Here is a 22,195-nt window from a genome sequence, read left to right on the forward strand (position 1 = left end):
AACTTCTCATAACTATTCATGAAGACAAATATATGCACACTAGAGGGAACAGAGCCCTTCATTATTTGTAAAGGGTCATGCTGCAATCTGTCAGCAAATCAAGTGCCGTTAAGGAAAGGGGGATTCAGACTGTTCACCTAAATACATGTGATTTGGCAGAAGCTGGTTTAACAGCTTGCATGTATGTAGTGGCTGAAAACACATTTCAGACCCTTATGGGTGTTTAAAAACTCTCACCTGCTTGACTTCAGCTTGTAAGTGCCGGAGCTGTAGGCACTGTTCTAACCTCTTGTGAGTTTGGTCAGCATTAAGCTCCAGCTCATGTTGTTTCTCATGAAGGAATTCCAGCAGTTCTTGAACTTGAGTTGCAAGATCAATGTCTTTTTCACAGATCAGCTCGATGCCTGCAACATGCAGAGAGAGAGATCATAGCACTTATTTCAAATTCCAATTGTCGCATAAATGTAAACTTCGAAGATTTTTGCCACCTAACACAGTGATTTGCAATTCTCTGAGAACTTCTTCCTCACTGAACTGTCTCACATGTAATATTTGGCTTTCCCAGTTCTGCATCACTACATTTCTCTACAAGGTGGTGTTTTTCCGGTGATCACTGCTCACTCATCAGCACCTCACTAGTAGGACATGATTTGACTTTGTAAGAACATTGAATTAAAAAAAAAAAAAAAAAGAAAAACCTCACTTTCTTACAGTAATTAACTTATACTTCAGAAAGGCATGTTGAAAAGAACTTGTAAGAGAAAAAAGATGGGGAAGAAAACAGAAAAGTGAAATATAGGAAGTAAACTCTAGTCACCAGAGTGATACAAGTGCATGGAGCTCTACAGTGCAACCTTTTTTAACATCTGTGCACTTTAAAGAATCACTAACAACAATCTAGTTTAAAACCAGCCTCTAGTTCTTTTTGAATTATTACACAGACTGACTTTCACTCAATCCTCACATACCAGAGAGTAAAAGTGGCTTAGTACCACATTCCCCCTCTTGCATTCTGCACAGAATTGATAAACCCCTGAATGACCCGGCCGGATTTCATAGCAGATCCTGACTTGATCAGGAGGTTGAAATAGAAACGTCTCGAACCCCTTCCTAGCTCCTGAATGTTCTTATGACCCTACAAGCCTTGTGTGTAGTGGTTACATGAAATACAATGCCGAGCTTCACATAGAATCATAGAATAGTTAGGGTTGGGAAGGACCTTAAGTTCATCTAGTTCCAACCCCCTGCCATGGGCAGGGAAACCTCACACTAAACCATGTCACCCATGATCTTCTTTCCTTATTACATTGGTATGATAGCATTGCTAGTACATTACCATGTAATTGTGAAACTTTGGCCTGGAGGAAATATGATGTCATCCCATGTTCCTATAATCCCTGTGATTATAAACTAATAAAGACCTGTTTCTTCCCTTATTGACGTCTACTGGAATTTTGCCATTGGCCTCAATACAGGGAGGATCAGGAACCTAATATAATCAGATTTCAGCAGTGCTGAGAAAACACTACACTTTTCCCCAAAGCCATTTGATTTGATGGAATAATAGGACATTAAAAAAAGAAATGTGTTAATTAGAAGCTACTGTACAAAAGGTTTGGACACTGCTTTTAAAACCCATTTAGAAAGATGTCTTTTTGTCCCCCTTTATCCTCCTTACAGACTTGTGACTTCCATTCTCTCTCACAGTGATATCAATAATCTGCTCTCATGAGACCTCACTTGGAGTATTGTGTGCAGTTCTGGTGTCCTCAACATAAAAAGGACATGGAACTTTTGGAACAAGTCCAGAGGAGGGCCATGAGGATGATGAGGGGACTGGAGCACCTCCCATATGAAGATCGGCTGAGAAAGTTGGGACTGTTCAGCCTGGAGAAGAGAAGGCTGCGTGGAGACCTCATAGCAGCCTTCCAGTATCTGAAGTGGGGCTATAGGGATGCTGGGGAGGGACTCTTCACTAGGGACTGTAGTGATAGGACAAGGGGTAATGGGTTCAAACTTAAACAGGGAAAGTTTAGATTGGCAATAAGGAAGAAGTTCTTTACTGTGAGGGTGGTGAGGCACTGGAATGGGTTGCCCAAAGAAGTTGTGAATGCTCCATCCCTGGCAGTGTTCAAGGCTGCGTTGGACAGAGCCTTGGTTGACATGGTTTAGTCTGAGGTGTCCCTGCCCATGGTGGGGGGTGTTGGAACTAGATGATCTTAAGGTCCTTTCCAACCCTAACTATTCTGTGATTCTATACAGAGAACAGTACACAAAATAAATAAGACCTTATGACCAATCCTATCCCCTTTTTCCTCGTTTCTGGTTTTATCAGAAAAAACACACGTGAATGCAAGTGACAGACTTATTTCCTTTCCCAGCCAAAACAAAACAGTTCCTTCATTACCAAATAAAGTGGAAAGGCCCCTGGCTTCCCATTTATAACTGGAAATTTAATATACGTTTATATTCTTGGGAGTGAAGTTCCTTTCAATTGCCAGACACCAGGCCCTGTTGCTACAATTAGTCTGCATATGGCTCTGTATCCTCAGGACATGATGGCTTTTTGTATGCTTGACTTCACCACACCTATCTGATATTAAATGCACAGTTTTCCTTCATGCACACTCAGCTGGTATGGTTTTGATTGCGCTAGCTCATCAGCAGCAACCAGTGAACTGCCTGGGATGCTATCCAAGGGCAGCCTGCACTCCCTATGATGAATGAGCTGCCCTTTCTTGCTTGTCATATGTCACGCAGATTTATTCTGCGGTGCCAGTGCATGTGGTGAGAGCACTTATTCTTCTCAAAGATTGGTTTGCAAAGTAGAAAGCCTTGTTTTCAGAACAATTTCATACATATAATCATTGTGTTTTGATAGACAGAAAAGTGCAGCTGATTGATTTTCTGATAAACTGAAATTGGTTGCCATTTTATTCTAATGTCTCAACCAGAGAGCAAACACCAAGTGAAGGATAATGAATTGAAGATATTTAAAAAAAATACTTTTTTTAAAAAAACCCTGACTTCCAGATCTTACATATCTCCTACTAAAACCAAGTATTTCTTTAAAGAATAATTATTCTGATGGTGAAATCAAGCCAATCCAAAGCAGGGTCACCCACATGTGCTAAGAGTAGTGGAAGAAATCATGGGGATGTAACTCTGAGTTGTATGGAGCTTTGGAAATACTGGACATGCACAGATGCCCCAGATAATGGCACAGAGTTTGATACGGTGCGTCACAGGACCACTGGATTTATTATACCAACATTACAATATCCACAGGGATTTCCAGCCTGGTAAGAATCACTGCTCCAAATCTGCATGGGACATGCAAAAATCATGGGTGAATTTTTCTACCTGCACAAGATTTCCAAGTGAAAAAAGTATCATGCATGGAAAAACCTGGATGTAATTTTCTCTGATAGACTTAACTAGCTTAAAGATCTCCAAGCCAAATGCAAGAGTGATCAAATCACACCAGCTTCCTGTATGACATGATGAAAGGAATAAAGCTCAAAGAGAATTATAGAGGGAAAAAACTTGGTCAGTTAAGAGTGGCTGTTTAGGTAGAATGTCCCTGAAAAAACACATTTTTCCTTCTGTGACTACAGCCGAGTTTTGATTGCAGCAGTGGTGCCATTGTATAATAGAAGCAGCAATAGCAGCCGATTTCCCAGAACCTCTGCAAGGTTGCAGCTCTGGCAGCAAGAACAACCATTCCTTAACTTATGCACTGAACAACTATGATATAGGATTCAGGAAGAGGGAATAAAATTAAATGAATTTTTTATGAAGTATAACTGTCCTTTATTGAAATAAGAAACAGTAAGCTCCCAAGAGCAATCTCCCTTATTTTGCCATTTTCCCAGCATTTAGCATTCCATGCATGGCAGACATGACCATTACCTTTGATTAACTGCAGCTACTCTACATCCCCATGAGGCTTCTGCTTCCTTTCCTTTGGGAACAATAGGTTTTTATTGGGTAGGCTTCATAGAAAGTGATCTTAGATAATCTTATAAAAACATTTTAAAAGTAATTTCATTTAGTTGCTAATTTTTTGTCTGCAATCCAAAAGTTGTTGTTTTTAACTTCCTGACAAACACAGATTTCCCCCCGCTTCCCTCCCTGCCCTAAAAAATCAGTCAATAAGACTCCTGGCTGTGCTCTGCTCTGGATCACATTCTTTACCTGCCATGAATTCCTACTGATACTAAGATTCTTTCAGGATGGAGGGCGGGGGAAGAAAAACCAGGAAGAATTTTATCTGACATATTAGGACAATTTTTCTATCCCAGAAAACAAGGGATCAGAAGCATAGGACCAGGCGCAGTGTGGGGAGATTTCAGAGAAGCTTGCACACATGGTTCACACGGTGCACCAGATTGTCTAGTTCACGACATACTCTTGTAGCAGTCCTTAAGCCTCTGTTGAGTTCAGCTTGCCAGATAGGCTGAATACTGCCAGACTTTTTTTTAAAGGTGGGTGCCCTGGAGGTAAAATATTTGCCAAAAAATAAAACCATAAAAATCCTCTTCTATTTTGAAAGTAAAATTTGGGAGGGAAAGAACAGGAATTGCTCTCACTTTGCTCTCTTTCCAGACATTTAAGAAGGTTAAAACACAAGTAACATTCACTTCTGGACTTTATGAAGTGATTAAACTGAATTATGATATTCCTTTTCCAAATGCAAAATGCAAGGATACAAAAATCCTGATTCATAGGATGTCTTAGAAATAGGATCCTACTGCTGAGAAGCAAAGTAAAAGTATCAGACTCCCTATCAACATGAATCAAGACTGTCATTTAAGAGCACGTGCCAAAGGTTTTTTTACATCCAAGTTGCTACCTTCAATTTTCACAGAAAGTTCACACAGAAAGGAAAATTCCAGTACAGTTTATCATATTGCCTCTTTATATAAAATAATTCCAATTAGACCTCGCTGGAAAAAAGAGTTCCATTTCATGACTGGTTTCAAGGCTCTCGTATTTGGATTCCTCCCCAAAGGGCTCTTGGATAACTAGCTTCTTTCTCCCCTCACTCTCCTCTCTTCCCCTTGGGCATGTCTGCACCCTGAAATGTGGCTAAGGGAAAAGGTATTCAAGTCTGCGGAGAATGAACTCAGGACATCTGGTCCGTTTGCCTCTTGGCAGTATCTATTTGCATAAAGCTTAAGAGTCTAGAATGACTAGACTTTACCCAGACTGGAGATCTAACTGGCCAGCTTATGTACCTGTAACTCATGATTTTCTGCAGTGCTTGTTTCTGAGCTGTGCAAGGACAAGGACCTACCAGTGTAACTTGTCTTGCCCTCCGCTCTCCATGCACTGTAGAAACGATCACAAACTCCATCCTGCTGTTGTGAAACTTTGTGAGTGACACTTGAAAGTCAGTTTTATTTCCTCAGTGAATTTCAGTGTCAAAGAAACAGCAACTTTTGGCACATAATCGTGGATCAAAGAATTACAAAAGTTGTAGAACAATTCTGGGAGTTGGGAGTGGAGAGATAGGTATTACTGGTACTTATGTTAAAAGCCAATGTATTTGGTATATATTGGAACACTTGATATGTGTTTTGTGGTTTTCTTGGGTTTTATGTTTTTTCTTATGCAAAATAGAGATAAAATTGTTCTGCTCACCTGAAGCCTGGACCTCCATGATGTACTGGTGTAGATCTTGCCCTTGCTGAATGACTTCAAAGGTCATGTTGTTCATGGCCAACTTCCGCTCAGTGTGACGCTGCAAACGCTGCTCAGCCAGAGTGAGGTCTTCGGTATTGAAATCATTCATTTGTCTCAGCAGATCTTCATTCCAGGCATCTAACTCTGCTGTAACCTTCATAGGCAGAAGACAGACACTATATTTATTCAAGATTAATGAAAAAATCTTACTTTCAAACTGTGTTTGGATCACAAAAGTACTTCATATTTTGACTCTGATCCAGAAACATCCAAACCACAGTCTCACTATTCTCTCGATCCTGCTCATTTAATGGTCATGCTTAAGATACTGCCTGAAAAATAATCCATGAAAAGCTTTACAACAAAAATCTGACAGCTTCTTTTTCCCTTACATATTCCAAAAGGCACTGGAAGAGAAGACCCACTATATTTACATGGATGGTAGAGATAGTGTTTCTGGATAAATTCAAATTTAAATGAAGTAATGCTTACAGAATTGAAAAACAATTTGTATCACCTGTGGCCACATAAGCCCAAAATGACCTGCTTCCAAAAACATTTTGCAACACACTGTACATTACATATTAAAGATGGAAATACTATTTATTCTAGCTTCATAGAACTGAAATTATAAGGTGCTTCCAGTAAACCTTAAGCCAAAGATAAGTAATACATTTTCAAAATCATTATTGATATAATGCATTGTGAACAGTATCTACCCATTGTTCTTGGAGAATGCATCATGAGGCTAAATATTTTGTTTTGAATTTGTGAATTAATCCCCACAGCCTTGACTGCAGTTGTACAATGCGTGTTATGCCATACTTCTGGGACTTACAGTCTTTTATAAGGGTCTTTCTGCTAGTTTCAGTGGACTTGAGAGCAGGCCCTGTGTAACTTTTTTCTCCTGTTGACCTGAAAGCTTTTACACTGTGCAATGAATATAAATAATTGACTTCTACAGCACAGAAACATCATACTCAAGGGCTAGGTGAATCACCAGCAGAATCACAAATGGTACCTGGTTCTAACCAAAGACCGATACAACCTGCCAATAATTCCTGGAAACAGGCAAAATCTTCTGTTGCTTTCTCTACTTCCTTCTTAATTAATTAACGCATAGTCTAATGATACCAGCAGCCCATTTATGCTACCTTCTGTATCTTACATTTTAGCCCACGAGTAGCCAACGTGTATCAAAGTCCTTCTCTGGTTTTGCCTGTTTGATTAAAGCAAGACCTAGCCTCCACCCAAACAGCACAGTCTCACCTTAACCTAGATTCTGCTACTGCAGACAATAAAAAGGGAATGTGCTAGTGACAATGGATGAAGGTGAGGGGACGAGTACTGTGGAGAACATATTTTTCTTATGTATTTAAAAATTATTAAATGCCTTAATTCATCAGAATTATAAATCATTATAGGTCAATTCCTCATAGCTAGATTCAGGAGAGCTAAAATTAGGTACCTAAATTCCCACTTGTGCATGCTATAAATTAGTGAAAAGATCTGTTTCTCACTAAAAGTGTTCTTCAGGGCCTGTGTGCAGTGAGATGCTTAACTTCTGAAGCAGCCAAGATTCAAAATTTTCAGTTCAGTTTTGCTTTCCAGAAAACACACATTATATCCAATGCAGGCACAGGAAAGCAACTCAAATGGACTGGCTCTAAGCCCTTCTGCCCTGGCTTGACATTAGAATAGATGGTAATGTGCAGTTTTTCATTAGAAGGGGAAAAAACTACACCAGTTTCTAGTATCTTTATTGAGAGAAAAACAGAAAAGCAGATTTACTCGACCAAGAACCTGGGACCTCAGCTGCAGGGTGAAAGGCAGAGCGTGGATATCCTGGGGGGCTTCTATTTTTCTTCAGCTTGTTCCACTGCCCATTCCACTCAATTACCTTTAAATAATAGCTATCTCTACAGTCTCTTTGGCCCCGTTCCTGATTCCAGCAGCCTCTGATTCATTCACACATTATAGCTGGAGTCCCTGGACTGTGGAGACTTACTGACAGATTTAACAGTTATGGAGAAGTGGTTAAAGTAGATGCTGGAGAAGGGTTTTACTAGACACATTTACATTTACAGACAGATCCTCAGCTAACGGTAATCAGAACTGAGGTAATCTTGACCTTGTATCAAACTACAAACAATGGAATGATTTTAGATTAAGTGCAGGTTCCTACAGGCATAACAATAATACTTAAAGTTCAGTGCAAAGCACCTTCTGCTCTTGGGAAGGCATGTGATGTAACTGAACCAGAAAATTTTAGTTCTTATGAGTTATTAAGAATACTGCCTGTTTGATTTCATTGCAGTGACTGCAAGCCTGCTAAACATACCTATTTGAAATTTTGCAAGGGTTCAGAAAGAACTTCTAGATTTCCTGTGAACATTTCCATGCATGTGAATTCAGGAAGATGTCTAAAAGCATTTGTAAGTGACACAAATAGAAAATATTAAAACAAAGAATGTGCTCCATTGGTTTGCTCTGACAGCCATGATGCTAAAATTGGAGGTTTCTGATCAAAACAAAAACTCTCCATCCTGTTTGCATCTATGGACATCAACTCCAGGACAGGAAAACACAAGTCTTTTGGAGTGTTGAACTTTCAGGGGAGTCAACGGACATATGAAGGAATCAACAAACGTTCTCAGAAGTGTGCTGAGATCTAGCACTTCTACAAACCGTGTGCATAAATCTCTCTGCTGTGGTGCTGTTTCTCTCAGTAAATTTTCCACTTGGCTGCGGAAAGGACACTGGTCAGCATTGCTTTTATAGTTAAATCTACATCCATTTCCATTGAGCACAGAGAAATGGTTGCTCTTGACTGTGCTGCTTTTTGCTCCTTAGGCCAGAGAGGCATCTACAAATACTCAAGAGAAGGACTGCCTCCCAGGCAACCAGTGCTCTTCATGCTTGTGTTAGCAACCAACTTTCACCAGGATCACCACACAGGATGAGCTACACCTTAATATCTACCTGTCCTATTAGCCCACTGCAAGGCACTGAAGGGTTTATGCTCCATTATTGACACTCACTAGTTGAAATCAGTAGTTCCAGTTAAAGAGGAAAGGACAGTACATGCAGATGGGACAGGAGCTGATAAACAACACAGGAAGCAAGGCCAGCCTGTGGTGTTCCACATCACGTTGCCAGGACTGAGAACAGGGGCTAAGACTGCACCTGAGTGGCTCTGGATGGTTGAACAGGTCCAGTGGACCTTGTTAGCACAGTGCCAGCTCTGATGGGGCCATGAGCGCAGCCATCAGCAAAGGGGAGAAGGAAGAAAGGAAGTTGTCTCTGAGTGAGGGCTGATGAAGGTGTAACAATCATTTCATGTGCTGGGTTAGGGGAAGAGGAGTCAGACACAGCGAGAGGTGGAACTTCACCAAATCTCTCAGGCAAAGTGTGCAGGAAGGTTGGGTACATTGCTCTGAGTAACAGACAAGCAGATGGCTAGAAGGGACTCCAAACCACACTAAGGCAACAAAGCAATAGCAGAGCTGTGATAAACCCCCAGGTTTCCTGAATCCCAATCTGGTGCCCTATCCCAGTGACAATGCCGCTTTGCACATCTCATTAAGACATTTCCTTTACTGCCTGTACAGCCAATGCCTCAAAATCCCAGCATCTTCTGTACTTCAAACTGGACCATTTGGAAATGGTCCCAGAGTCTGAATTTGAGTCCCTAACTGGTTTGACTTGGGTATAAGGAAAATGATTTATTTTTCTTCAGGAAAAAGCTGTAATTAGGCAGGTCTGTTAAGTACAGAGGTATATGTTTCCAGTCTAAAAAAGAAATTTGGATGGTTTCACAGATTGGTCAGGCATTGATATTTATGGTGAAACTTGGGAAACAGTGCCCTGTCTCCTAAGCTGCGGTGAGAGTCAATTGCACTGAGCCCACGTCAGGAATTGCCTCATAAATGAGGATCACTTGGCCATGAACTTGTTTAATTCCCTTTTGACTCAGAAGAATGACTGATGAGAGTTTACCAAGTTTCATCTGCTAGATTTTTGGTGGGAAGAACTGACAGCTTTCCTTATGTTTATTCACGTTGTGATTCTAAAGAGACTTAGCATCCCTCACATGCCCTGAGAGAAGAGAAACCTTGCTGCAGGAGAAGCCCTGAGCTTTGTTCTGTTCTGCTGTGGCAAGAGAATGAAATTGTACCAAAGCAGAAGGGTCATGAGAACAGTAACAGCAGCAGTGCACAGGTCTACATTAGCAAAAGCAGCAGACTTATCCCCAGGTGCCCACACTGTTCCAAAGAAAGCTACACACATACCTCATTGTCAGCCACATACCAAGTGACTCCTTAGAAACAGCCATGCTCCTTTCTTGCAGGTCATATAAGGTTGGTGGCCCAGAAACAGGTCCCTATTACTAAAGGAAGGTCAAGTGACCCAAAGTGCTAATGAAAGATGAGAAAGCTACTGATTGACAATGAGCCTAGAAAGCACATTTCCCCACTCTATCTGAAAGAGATGCTCCTACTACCATTGCAACAGAAGAGGACTAATGCTAGTAGTGAACCCAATCTAGTATTAAATGAGATACCTGAGACATCATCACCAGAGCAGTGAAGGCAATATAAGGGTTAACTTCAGCAAGAACACGTAGGTATAAATACTGAGTTTGTGCTGAGCTCCATGCTACTATCACAAGGCTGTAATAGATATACAGCCAGGTCTGTTTTTCCATGCAGACACAGCAACCACAGTCTAGACCACATATTCTTTGGGCAGGAATCCTCCTAAAGCAGCAACTTAATATACCCAAATTCCCACTGCTGCAATGCTGCTGCATGTGCTGCTTCCTGGATTTATCACATTGCAACCTCAGCAGATAACATGACCAAAGGGAGAGAGACATGTTCATCTTCAATCCTGGAGAAAGCGAGGATGTATACAGAAGAGGTACAGAGGTGAAAAATAATAGCAGTAAGAGTAACAACTGTAGCAATTCAGCTATCTCATGCTCACATTGCAGCCTGCTTGTGATTTAGGCCAAAGTGCCACCTGAGCCGTAGCAGCTGTCGTGCAGGCAACGGTACATCTGCAATAATTTCATATCTAAATCCTAAGTATCCTTTTTTTGATGCTGATGAGATTTTCTACAAAATGGTGCTTCTGAGCCTTGAATGCTGCTTGCTTGGCCTTAATTCAGTGTTTGATACCTCAAGTCATCTTGCTTAATGCCAACCAGAAAATTTTGTTTGCCAGTTGAAGGAGATGGAGAGGAAAAATGAGGAATCACGCAAAAGAAAAGAAATGTTATATGGTGAATGAATCACACAGGAGATGATATTTTGAAGTATGGGCTGAGGAAGGGCATATGAGGAGGAGGGAAAGAAAGTTCTATCCTGAGAGTAGAAGCTATCAACACAAAGAGAGTGGGCTCATAGAGACATCTGAAAAAGAGTGAAGGCTCTTGGGAAGAACAAGCAAATGTAGGAAGCAGGTTGCAAGAGAAATGATGGTGCAAGTAGGAGGAGGAGTAAAGGTGAGAAGAGTGGGTAGAGAATGGGGATGAGGCAGGACAGGAAGAACAGTCACATAGGCACAGGGGAGATCTGTACAGAGCTCAGAATCAAGAAAAGAGAATATCTACCTCAGTTCAAGAGAAAAGAAAGTGGCAACCATATAGCCGAGATGAACAGAGAGTGAGAATGGGTAAGAGGTCAGCTATATCCCAGGAAGGAAATAAAAATAATTCTGGCTCCTGGATGCTGAGGGAAGAGTCTGCGAGTGCAGAAAGAAAGGGGTAATGGAGCAAGGAGATCAGATCTTTAAGTCACACACTAGACACAGGGCACCAGGGATGCCAGGGGCAACAGCACTTGGTTCTGCTTTGGCATTCAGAGCAAGCTGGAAGAACAGAGGACTGGATGTGACAGTATAAGTGGATCTACGAGCAGACTAATACTGAAGATATATGGTAGAGGAGGAGTAGGTAGGAAAGGGTGAATGAAACTGTCACTTCTACAGATCACATAAGCAGAAAGTTTGCTGTCCCTCCTTCACAGACCTCAGTTTGGGCTGATGCTGTGCAGTATGACAATACTGTCACCCATTTTTTGACAACAGGCAGAGATGCCACACTGCTTAGTGGGGATCTGGGCCACTGAAGTGTGAAAACGCTGTCATGGTGATGATTCTGCTCCAGTGCTTTTGGCTCCTGAATCTCCAAAATATCAAGAGAAACAACGGAATTTCAGCTCCAAAAGAGGCTGACCAGGACAGCTTAGTCCTTGCCTTTTCTTAAAATTATGTGTAGTTTGAAAACGAGGTATATAAGGAAAAGAAACACAAAAGCTCACTAAGCATGAGACATGATAGTATTCCAGTTTATGAACAGAAGAAGCTGTGATTTTTCTTACCATTCCCTTTCTTTAAAATGCATCTCAAGCTCTCTGTAGCTCTTATTTCTAATGAAGAAGCTCATATCTGAGTATCAGCTATAAGTCAGTGAGAGGCTATGAAACATCTTGTACGATCACTCTGGCAGCTAACTCACTTGAAAGATTTTGCTAATGTTATAAACCTGGAATGGGAAGCTCAAGTGACTTGTAAATAACAGTGAAGTAAACTACTTCGAAAGCTGGCTCCTGTTCCTTTCTAAACTCATGCTCAGGGATGGATGAGAGCAGCCAGAAGAGCCAGCAAGTGAAACCAAGGCTGAAAAATTAAATTAGCATGTGAGATGGAGTCAATGAGACTGAATGGTGGAAAATAGATATCCATCAGGTGAAGATTTTAGTGAGCATGGAGCTTTATAAAAGATAAACAGCATACAAGATCAAATTTATATTGTACAGTAGGAACACTCCTATACCCTTCCTCGACTATATCTTGGCCTATAAACCACGTTGCCCTAAGACATCAGTGCACAGGCTCAATCCAGCATTGCACGGACCCATACTCATGGCAGAAAACAAAACAACACACAGAAGCGAAGGAGTTGGGCAGCCCTGGGAAAGGGAAGTTTCTTTGGAGGTAACCAACAACTGTTGCCAAACACGTACTGGCCAAGATCATTCCTCTTCTCCGTCACAGGGTTTCAGAGAGGCCTACAGGTGAATTTGGTCATCTCTCTACAAAAGGTATAAAGAAAAAACATGCAGAAAGACTCAAGATGGCTGTAATCTTGTTAGGGGTTGCAAACAAAGTACATTTTACCTCTCATTTCATACACATTTACTCATCACTTTTACTAACTATTCCTAATGGTTAATAAGCCTTTAAATGACTATTTCTGAAGCAAGGGACAACATCTACTTGACTGATTTTACTGAGGATGTAACTGGAATAAGGCTGTACTTCATATGTTTAATGTGCTCAGTGTGGTACCGGCACGGCCACTAATGTGTGCCAGCTATTGTCTCTTGAGTCTTATTCCCTATTTCCTTGTAGTGGATCAGCTACCACATTCACATGGCGTGAAATCTCCAGAGTTATTTGGTTGGCTGCACAAACTCAGCTGAAGTCTGTACCATACAGAAAGACCAACCATATAATACTAATGATCCCATCTTGCCTTGAAATCCACAATGAATTGGTAAAAGAATAAAACATATCAGGCATCAAAGCTAGATATGTTTCCTAAAAAAAAAAAAGGTTGTCATTTTATGGTGTTAGAACCTAACACAGAACAGCCTCCCACAGGGATAGCTAGGTGCTATCATGTTTCTGTTATGTCTGTTTCCAGGTGTTGTCGTAGTTTGGATTTCATAATTTACCTGAAGAACCCAAAGTGTAAATATCAGTTGATATAATGAGATTAAGACAAGAAAGAACAGGCAGCACATGCTACATGCCTGTGGGTTCGTATCTGAATTCATATCTGCCAAACCTGCCTTTACTCAAGCACAACACAAAAGCTGCCTGTGCAGCTTAGAAGTCCTTAGAAGACCTAAATGAATGCAGCTGGTCTGTCCTGCAAAAGAAATAGGCAGGTGGCTTCTCTTTATGTAAAATACTTTTCCTGAAGACAAAATGCAACAATAGTTGGATGATTTCACTGAAGTACAACAAAAGGTCCAATGATGCCTAAATAGATGGAAGTGTTGCTCGTGCAGTAATCATTAATTCAGAAGTTTGTCTGGACTCCAGAGCTCTGTCGAGAAGAGAAGATTATACGAAAGTTCAAAAACCAGGAGGGCTACCAAGCGGACGAGTACAGTGCAAATTTAGGAAGGAGTGCCAAAGGAAAGGGTTATGTGATCTATAGCATGGATTTCAACATCTGGGGAGAACAGTAAAAGCTGTAAAGTTTCCAAGAAACAAATGGCAGTTAAGACACTTTCTAAATAAAACTAGAGGCCAATCACCCCATTACCATTTGTGAGTTTGAAAAATTCCTCATGCTTTTTGTTTGCATTATTAATTAGAAATGGGAGAGAGAGAACATAGTAGGGAAAATTAACAGAACCAAATATGTTTAGTATCAAAACTGGGTGGAGAGGGACAACACAAGATGTAACTGTTCTCTAGACAGAGCTCTAATGCACAGCCTTCCCTAAAGCTATTGGAAGCAGGTGGGCTCACACAGCTGCACCCTCCTTGCTTTCACTAGAGAGATGCAAGTTTTTCCTCTCACCAGAGTTCCCAGGGAATGATTCTCATTGTATGGGATCCCCTGGAGCACAAGAACCTGTGAACCAAGGGTGAGAATACAGACCTGAGGGGAAAAAAACGGGAAACTCAATGCTTGACAAGACAGAAGCAGCAAAGAGGACAAAGGTGCTCAAATCTGGGAGGTGGAGGGCCCACTTTTTACAGGTGGTTTGTGTGAGTGTGGGAAGAAGAGAGATTAACAGGGCTACAGCAGGTAGAATGGTTTCATTAGGGATGTGTTCAATATGGCACTGTCCTTTGGACAGATGGAAGGGGGCTTATCTAGCATAGAAAAGGAGAAATTCATTTGACAATCACACCGGAACACATTATTTCACTACTCTTAATCTATGCAGGATCTAGGATATTACGGCAAATTAAAACCTAAAACATTTCCAGTCATAGCTCAAACTACTTGCCTTTAGTAGAAAAAGAAAAACCCAAACCAACTTAATTTTGTGTTTTACATCCCATTGTCTTTTTCCCTTAAAAGGTTGGAATAGTCAACCTTCAGAAACACCAAATGCTTTTCAATTATAGTGACAAAAAAATATTGCTTTTCGACATGGCATGAGGTAATTCTGCTAATTCTGATAATAGTTTCCTACTGACTTGGAATATTTATTATACAGCTGAAGCAACTGACTGCAATCTACTTTCTTAAGATCATTATTGTGTCAATTTGAGCCAATTCAGCTGTTGTTTGAAATGCATAGCATACATGTGTCATTCAATATTTATTTCAACTTGCTTTTCTTTTTATTAACCATAAAACTGTTTTTCTTGTTTGAGCACTAAACATACTTACAAAATTTAGGACAATGACCTGGATATATTTTTCATTGTGTTCAGTTATAAATTAAATATCATAATTACTTCAAAAAAAATGTTTTTCAACAAGAAGCTTTCTAAATACAATCATCTTCCCACAGACTCCCTGTGAAACATGTTCTCAGATTTCCTTGTAATATTAATCTTGCAAAGGGAATTCAGAAGTTCTTATGATAAAAAATAGCAAATCTACAGTGACAACTAAGTAGTTATTTTCTTTAAAATCCCTTCTAGCTAATCTGATTTTAGAAGACTCTGAAGCACATTTCCAATTTTAAATATCTTAATGTATCACAGCCACTCCAAATGTGTCTGTGAATACACAGAAGGAGGATTCATGCAGAAACAAAACAGAGGGATCCACATAGTATTTCCATCTCTGGCACAACATATGGAGGGGACTGGGTAAGTCACATTATGTTGTGATGCCTTTGAGATCTTTGATTGAAAGACTATGTACAAAGAAAAAGAATTTGAAAACAGCATTGGTTGGTTTGTTTGGGGGTTTTTTGTTGTTATTTTTTTTTTTTTTTTTCCTTCAGATCTGTACTTAGATCATCATAATTCTAGGTTCAGACCTAGGAACAGGATGCGATCTTGATGAATGACTCACATGGGTTCACCATATTCTGCCTACAGACGTGGCTGGGTGCTCCAGAAGCAAACACTGGGGGGTGGGGGGGGGGGGTGTGTTTTTTTCTTTCTTCTTTTTTGAAAACACAGGTGCCATTTATAGGTATGTAAAAGTATACGCATCAAAGTATCTTCTTTTTAAATACAGGAGATACCACAGCTACTGCAGGCTCCTGGATTTTGAAGGTAACATTCTTAGGGCGAAGTATGTTATCTGACACGAAATACATACATACATTTATACCTACACTCGCAAAAAATACTGTCTTCCAATATCAAAGAGGCTGTATATAACTGTAAAATGAAACTACTCTAATTTACATAAATATCAAGCACTGTAGGACAGACTATAGTACAATACCCAGCTATGCAGTCACAACAGGAAAGATCAGATACTCCTCACTGATTTCTATCTCTGGTATCCAATTACAGATCAAGACACCTAAAAACCTTTGTTTCCAGCCTTTTATTCCACTACAGTTCATCATGCCATGTCTTAAAATAAACACAAAATACAACACAGCATTCTAACGCTCCCATTAATTACCAGTACTCACCTTGAGATTACCTACAATACAAACAATATTGTATTGATTTACAAACAATACCTTCAGGAATATACATCGTAAAACACTTGAAAGTGCTCCATGAACTGAAAAAGCACCAGTGGGACGCAGTAGGTGGAACACAACCCAGAAGGGACATAAGAAGGAACACATGGCTTTCATGGATATTGTGCACAAGTTACACGCTGCTCTTTTTGCATCAAGTGCTATCAGAATTACAGCAAGTATTTAATGAGATTGGCTGGAGTCTCTTTAAAATTTCTTTGTCAAATAATACCTCAATTAATAACGTTTTGATGATTTTTCCATCCAGTGCTTTTGATTTCAAAACAGAAGTACAAAACAGAACTGATTGACTTCGCATGAGGACATAAAAATATATTTTAACTTTCCCCTGTTTATTTTTTTCCTTTCCCTTTTAAAGAAATCCACTCTGATGCTTAAAAAGACCATCTTTTAAATATACCTTCCTTTCATGCATAACAAGTTTTTTTCACTCAATAGTTTAAAACCAAGCATGTATTTGTTTGGATGCTTCTATGTTTGTTTCTAAAGAGATGAATCTCACTAATAAATGATACAGAACTTTCAAATCCCTGAGTGACTACTGTCAATAAAGAGTTATAACAGGAGCATCTTACAAAGCTTCTCTGCAAAACAGGCAGATTCTCAGTACAGCCAGCTAAGCAGACACAGATCTGTTTCAGTGCATTCTAGCAGTATTTTTAGCATATTTTTAGCTTCTAATGCGTATTTTTAGCTTCAAAATGGCAAATTTAAAACCTGGTTGTAACTGTTTTGCTCACTGGACAGCTGAGCACAACCTAATAGCTCCAGATGTGTCCTAAGGGAGTATGTTTACACATACTCCTTCTCCACAGGTCTAACTTTCTCAGATCATGCATCCAGCTCTTACCTCAATGGTGTACTGCTCAAAAATTCGGAGCTGAAGGAAAATGTCTAGCTTAATCTTCCTCTCGTGGAAGAGCTCTTCCATCTGTACCTGGGCCTCGTCGAGCTGCTGAAGGACAGATTCAATGTGGCTGATGGAGCTATTATGTGGAGTCTTATTGTTGGAAACAGCGGAGTCCCTGTAGCAAGGCAGAGAGCATGGTTAAAGCTGAGCTCTAGGGCAGGCAAAAGAGCAAGAACTACACATTTGTGATTCTGCATGCTGCTGAGAAGCAAACCCAAACACAAAGGGTTGAGGGAAGGTGTGTGCAACACTCTTCTACTCAGAATCACAGAATCCCAAGGGTTGGAAGGGACCTCAAAAGATAATCTAGTCCAACCCCCCTGCAAGAGCTGAAATCTTGCAGCTCCTGAGCTCTCCATAAAGTTTGAACAAGGAGATCATCCTTTCTTGTGCTGTGACTCTGAGACTTTACACACTTGGGAGGGGCAGAGGAGGAGAATGACACATCAGTCTCAACGGCTCTTTTGAGGAGACTGGCTGGCAATCTCCTTTAATCCTACAGAGTGACCTGCTACAGCCTACACTCAACAAGCTCAAAGGTGCTATTTAGCCATGTGGACCTTTACAAGTTAATTTTGTGCATTTGCTTTATTACTGACAGGCTAATGGAAGTCAGAATTACCATCATTTTAGACCAAGAGGTAGGAATGCATTGATTTCCTCTCGATTACTCAGTACAGCAATAGATGCAACATACAGTGCAAAAAATCCCACTGAATAAAACACCTTTCAACCACTGTAAGACAGACTGACTTGTCTTTTCACTAGGGTAAGTGAAATGAGATGTGACTGTGACAGGTCAAATACTGATCCATATACACCTTCCATATAGAGGCAGCAGGAAGCAATCTGAAACCGTTATTTAATCTTGGCATTGGTACTTCAGCTAAAACAAGATTTAGATGCAATGGTTTTCTCTATCTCTCTCAAAGGTGCGTGATAGCAGCTGCATTATTTGACATACTTAAACCACAGCAACTGAAAACCCTGTGAAATACACTTTGGAAAGAGCTGTGCACTGGTAGGATAAGATGATGAAGTGAGTAAACCAGCAGGTCTTAACATCATCATGTCAGCCTCCAGTTCTGTGTTAGAGAAGGTAGAGGGTTGAAATACAAATCCAAAAGTACATACTGGACTACTGGCGCAACAACAAACTCCCATGTGTTCAGTGAACCACCTGACAATATTGAAAGACAAGTGAAATGTCAGGTAACGCTACCAGGTCACTGCGCTGTCCCACAGGGACCAAATGTGGCTGGGAGCCATTCTTCTGGCCAACTAACCTGGGCTGCTGTATACAGGTGCTCATAGAGTCACCCCACTGTGGAAAAATGCTGGGATGTTCCAAATCTTTATGTTTTTATTTCCCTTTCCTGGGTTGAATTTTCTCTCCATAAACATCTGGCAAAGCATTCATAGTTTTCTACAGAACTTGACTGAAATGCTTGTGCTTTGCTCTTTGCAAATTATCATCACGCAGGGTCATATCAAAACAATGTACTGTCAACTTAAATGTTAATTGAACACTGTCAGTGAACATAATTGAGAAAAAAGTATAACCTTCTGCAAATGCTTTCAATTGAAACTAGGCACTGACACACAGCGCCATTTTAGATCACACAGTATCACAGTATGTTAGAGATTGGAAGGGACCTCAAAAGATCATCTAGTCCAATCCCCCTGCCGGAGCAGGAACACCTGGATAAGGTTACACAGGAACGTGTCCAGGCGGGTTTTGAATGTCTCCAGAGAAGGAGACTCCACAACCTCCCTGGGCAGCCTGTTCCAGTGTTCCGTCACCCTCACTGAGAACAAGTTTCTTCTCAAGTTTAAGTGGAACCTCTTGTGTTCCAATTTGTACCCATTGCCCCTTGTCCTATCATTGTTTGCCACTGAGAAGAGCCTGGCTCCATCCTCGTGACACTCCCCCTTTATATATTTATATACACTAATAAGGTCACCCCTCAATCTCCTTTTCTCCAAACTATAGAGACCCAGCTCCCTCAGTCTTTCCTCATAAGGGAGATGCTCCACTCCCTTAATCATCTTAGTTGCCCTAGATAGTTTAAAACACACCTTTTCGGTTCTAAGGCAACAAAACACATCTTTTACTCTGTTTTCATTATGTGTCTTGAAGGAACAGAACAAGCATTTGTCTGAACATCTGAAACCTAAGAATAAAATTAGAAGTAAAGAATACTATTAAACACATAGTAGTTTGCTCTTTGGAAGCACTTCCCCTCTTTTTCCTCAAATGCTTTATGTTTGATATACTGAATTTCAGATGGCTCAACGTTATTCTGAAAGCAAGTACTAGCAAATTCCCTTGCTTATTACGGAATATTACATCAGTATTACTCTCTCCAGGTGGTGTTGTTTCTGCCCCACTCTCTCAGTATTGTGTTTTCACCTTCTTGGTGACCCCAAGTTCTTTCTCTGCCTTCACATTGGATCTGTACAGAGGACGGATGAATGTAGATAATAAGGTGAGATATTGAGACTGCAGTTTAATGAGGCCACATTAAATCAAGTTCTGTTTCCTTCAGTCAGCACCTGTCTTCTATAAAAGGACATTAGCTGGCAAATGATGTTGCTAAGCCACTGTCCATCATATCTGAAAAACCTTGGCAGTCAGGTGAAGTTCCTAATGACTGGAAAAAGGGAAATGTAACCCCCATTTTCAAGAAGGGGAAAATGGATGACCCAGGGAACTACAGACCAGTCAGTCTCATCTCTGTGCCTGGCAAAATCTTGGAGCAGATTCTCCTGGAAGGCATGCTAAGGCACATGAAAAACAACAAGGTGCTTGGTGACAGCCAGCATGGCTTCACTAAGGGGAAATCCTGCCTGACCAATTTGATGGCCTTCTATAATGGGGCTACAGAACTGATGGACAAGGGTAGAGCAGATGATGTCATCTACCTGGACTTGTGCAAAGCGTTTGACGCTGTCCCACACAACATCCTTGTCTCTAAATTGGAGAGACATCAATTTGATGAATGGACCACTCAGTGGATAAAGAACTGGCTGGATGGCCGCACACAAAGAGTTGTGGTCAATGGCTCAATGTCCAGCTGGAGACCAGTAACGAGTGGTATCCCTCAGGGATCGGTGTTGGGACTGGTCTTGTTCAACATCTATGGCGGTGACATGGACAGTGGGATTGAGTGCGCCCTCAGAAAGTTTGCTGATGACACCAAACTGTGTGGTTCAGTTGATAAGCTGGAGGGAAGGAATGCCATCCAGAGGGACCTTGACATGATTGTGAGGTGGACTGATGCCAACCTTATGAAGTTTAACCATGACAAGTGCAAGGTCCTACACCTGGGTCGGAGCAATCCCAGGCACAGCTATAGGTTGGGCAAAGAAGAGATTCACAGCAGCCCTGCGGAGAAGGACTTGGGGGTGTTGGTCAATGAGAAAATGAACATGAGCCAGCAGTGTGTGCTTGCAGCCCAGAAAGCCAACTGTATCCTGGGCTGCATCAAAAGGAGTGTGACCAGCAGGTTGAAGGAGGTGATCCTGCCCCTCTACCCTCCTCTCATGAGACCTCACTTGGAGTATTGTGTGCAGTTCTGGTGCCCTCAACATAAAAACGGACATGGAACTGTTGGAACAAGTCCAGAGGAGGGCCATGAGGATGATCAGGGGACTGGAGCACCTCCCATATGAAGATAGGCTGAGAAAGTTGGGACTGTTCAGCGTGGAGAAGAGAAGGCTGCATGGAGACCTCATAGCAGCCTTCCAGTACCTGAAGGGGGGCTATAGGGATACTGGGGAGGGACTCTTCACTAGGGACTGTAGTGATAGGACAAGGGGTAATGGGTTCAAACTTAAACAGAGGAAGTTTAGATTGGATATAGGGAGGAAGTTCTTTCCTGTTAGGGTGGTGAGGCAGTGGAATGGGTTGCCCAAAGAAGTTGTGAATGCTCCATCCCTGGCAGTGTTCAAGGCTGCGTTGGACAGAGCCTTGGTTGACATGGTTTAGTCTGAGGTGTCCCTGCCCATGGTGGGGGGGGTTGGAACTAGATGTTAAGGTCCTCTCCAACCCTAACTATTCTATGATTCTGTGACATGAAATATGTCTTCATTCAAATGCAGGATTATTACTATTCATATATTATCTAAATGACTCACTGAATTATTCAAGACTGGTGTTGAATAATCTCTCATGGGATCTAGATCCAGACTTGGGTTTAGAAATATGCTTTCATTAAACATTTCACTCTTCAAATCAAGCCACACTTGTATTTCAGTGGCTGATGCAATACAAGAATTCAAGTGTAATAATCTGGTATTTTTTCCACAATCTTCTCACATAAGGCTTTGACAATCCCTATATAGTCTGGCTTGAGAAAGATCCTCTTCCAGAACGAGACATTTCTGAGTTTGGATTTTTTTCCGCAAGATTTCTTGCTCTGTCTGGTGATGAGAAGTTCTGGGAAAGAATTCATAAAAGATCCTTGCTAGCCTTTTATGCCTCTGGTCATGGATTAGAGTTATAAAATGCAGGGAAATTATTGGCAAAACAAATACAAAATAAACTTTGGGAAATATAAAATTGGTCTTAGTGCCCCACTGCTGAGTTTGGTCTGAAGTAACACAGTGCTTCTGAAACCACTTTCATTGCACTAACTGGGAGAAAGCTTGGTGACATATACTCATTACCAACAGCTTATATACTGAGCTACTGTAAAGAAGGCAAGATACATTTGCCCATAACATCCCTGTTCTTTCACACCTCACTGGAGCAAGTTATTGTTTTGCCTTTCACAGATGTGCAGAATGATTATCCCCAGTAGCACTCGCAAAAATGAAGTTCAAAAGATTTGCTCCAAGTTGACTGCAGAGAACGATGATTACCTCAGTAAAACAC

The 22,195-nt window shown here is 41.0% G+C and overlaps 1 protein-coding gene across 12 annotated transcripts in view; it reads right to left on the reverse strand.

Moving 5' to 3' along the window:
- The window catches only part of KALRN (kalirin RhoGEF kinase), a 513,375-nt gene that overhangs the window by 170,402 nt on the left and 320,778 nt on the right, over positions 1-22,195 (reverse strand). For all 12 annotated transcript variants that reach the window (XM_061370039.1, XM_061370040.1, XM_061370041.1 and 9 more), the window contains 3 exons: positions 17,257-17,431; positions 5,647-5,842; positions 238-404 (listed from right to left, as the gene is read on the reverse strand). In XM_061370039.1, the coding sequence (XP_061226023.1) occupies positions 238-404; positions 5,647-5,842; positions 17,257-17,431 (538 nt within the window). The remainder of the gene's footprint in view (positions 1-237; positions 405-5,646; positions 5,843-17,256; positions 17,432-22,195) is intronic.

The sequence above is a fragment of the Neopsephotus bourkii genome, unplaced genomic scaffold, assembly GCF_033783945.1.
Source record: "Neopsephotus bourkii isolate Nb327-2 ecotype Australia unplaced genomic scaffold, CSIRO-AGI_Nbou_v1 NB_1526, whole genome shotgun sequence".
Lineage (NCBI taxonomy): Eukaryota > Metazoa > Chordata > Aves > Psittaciformes > Psittacidae > Neopsephotus > Neopsephotus bourkii.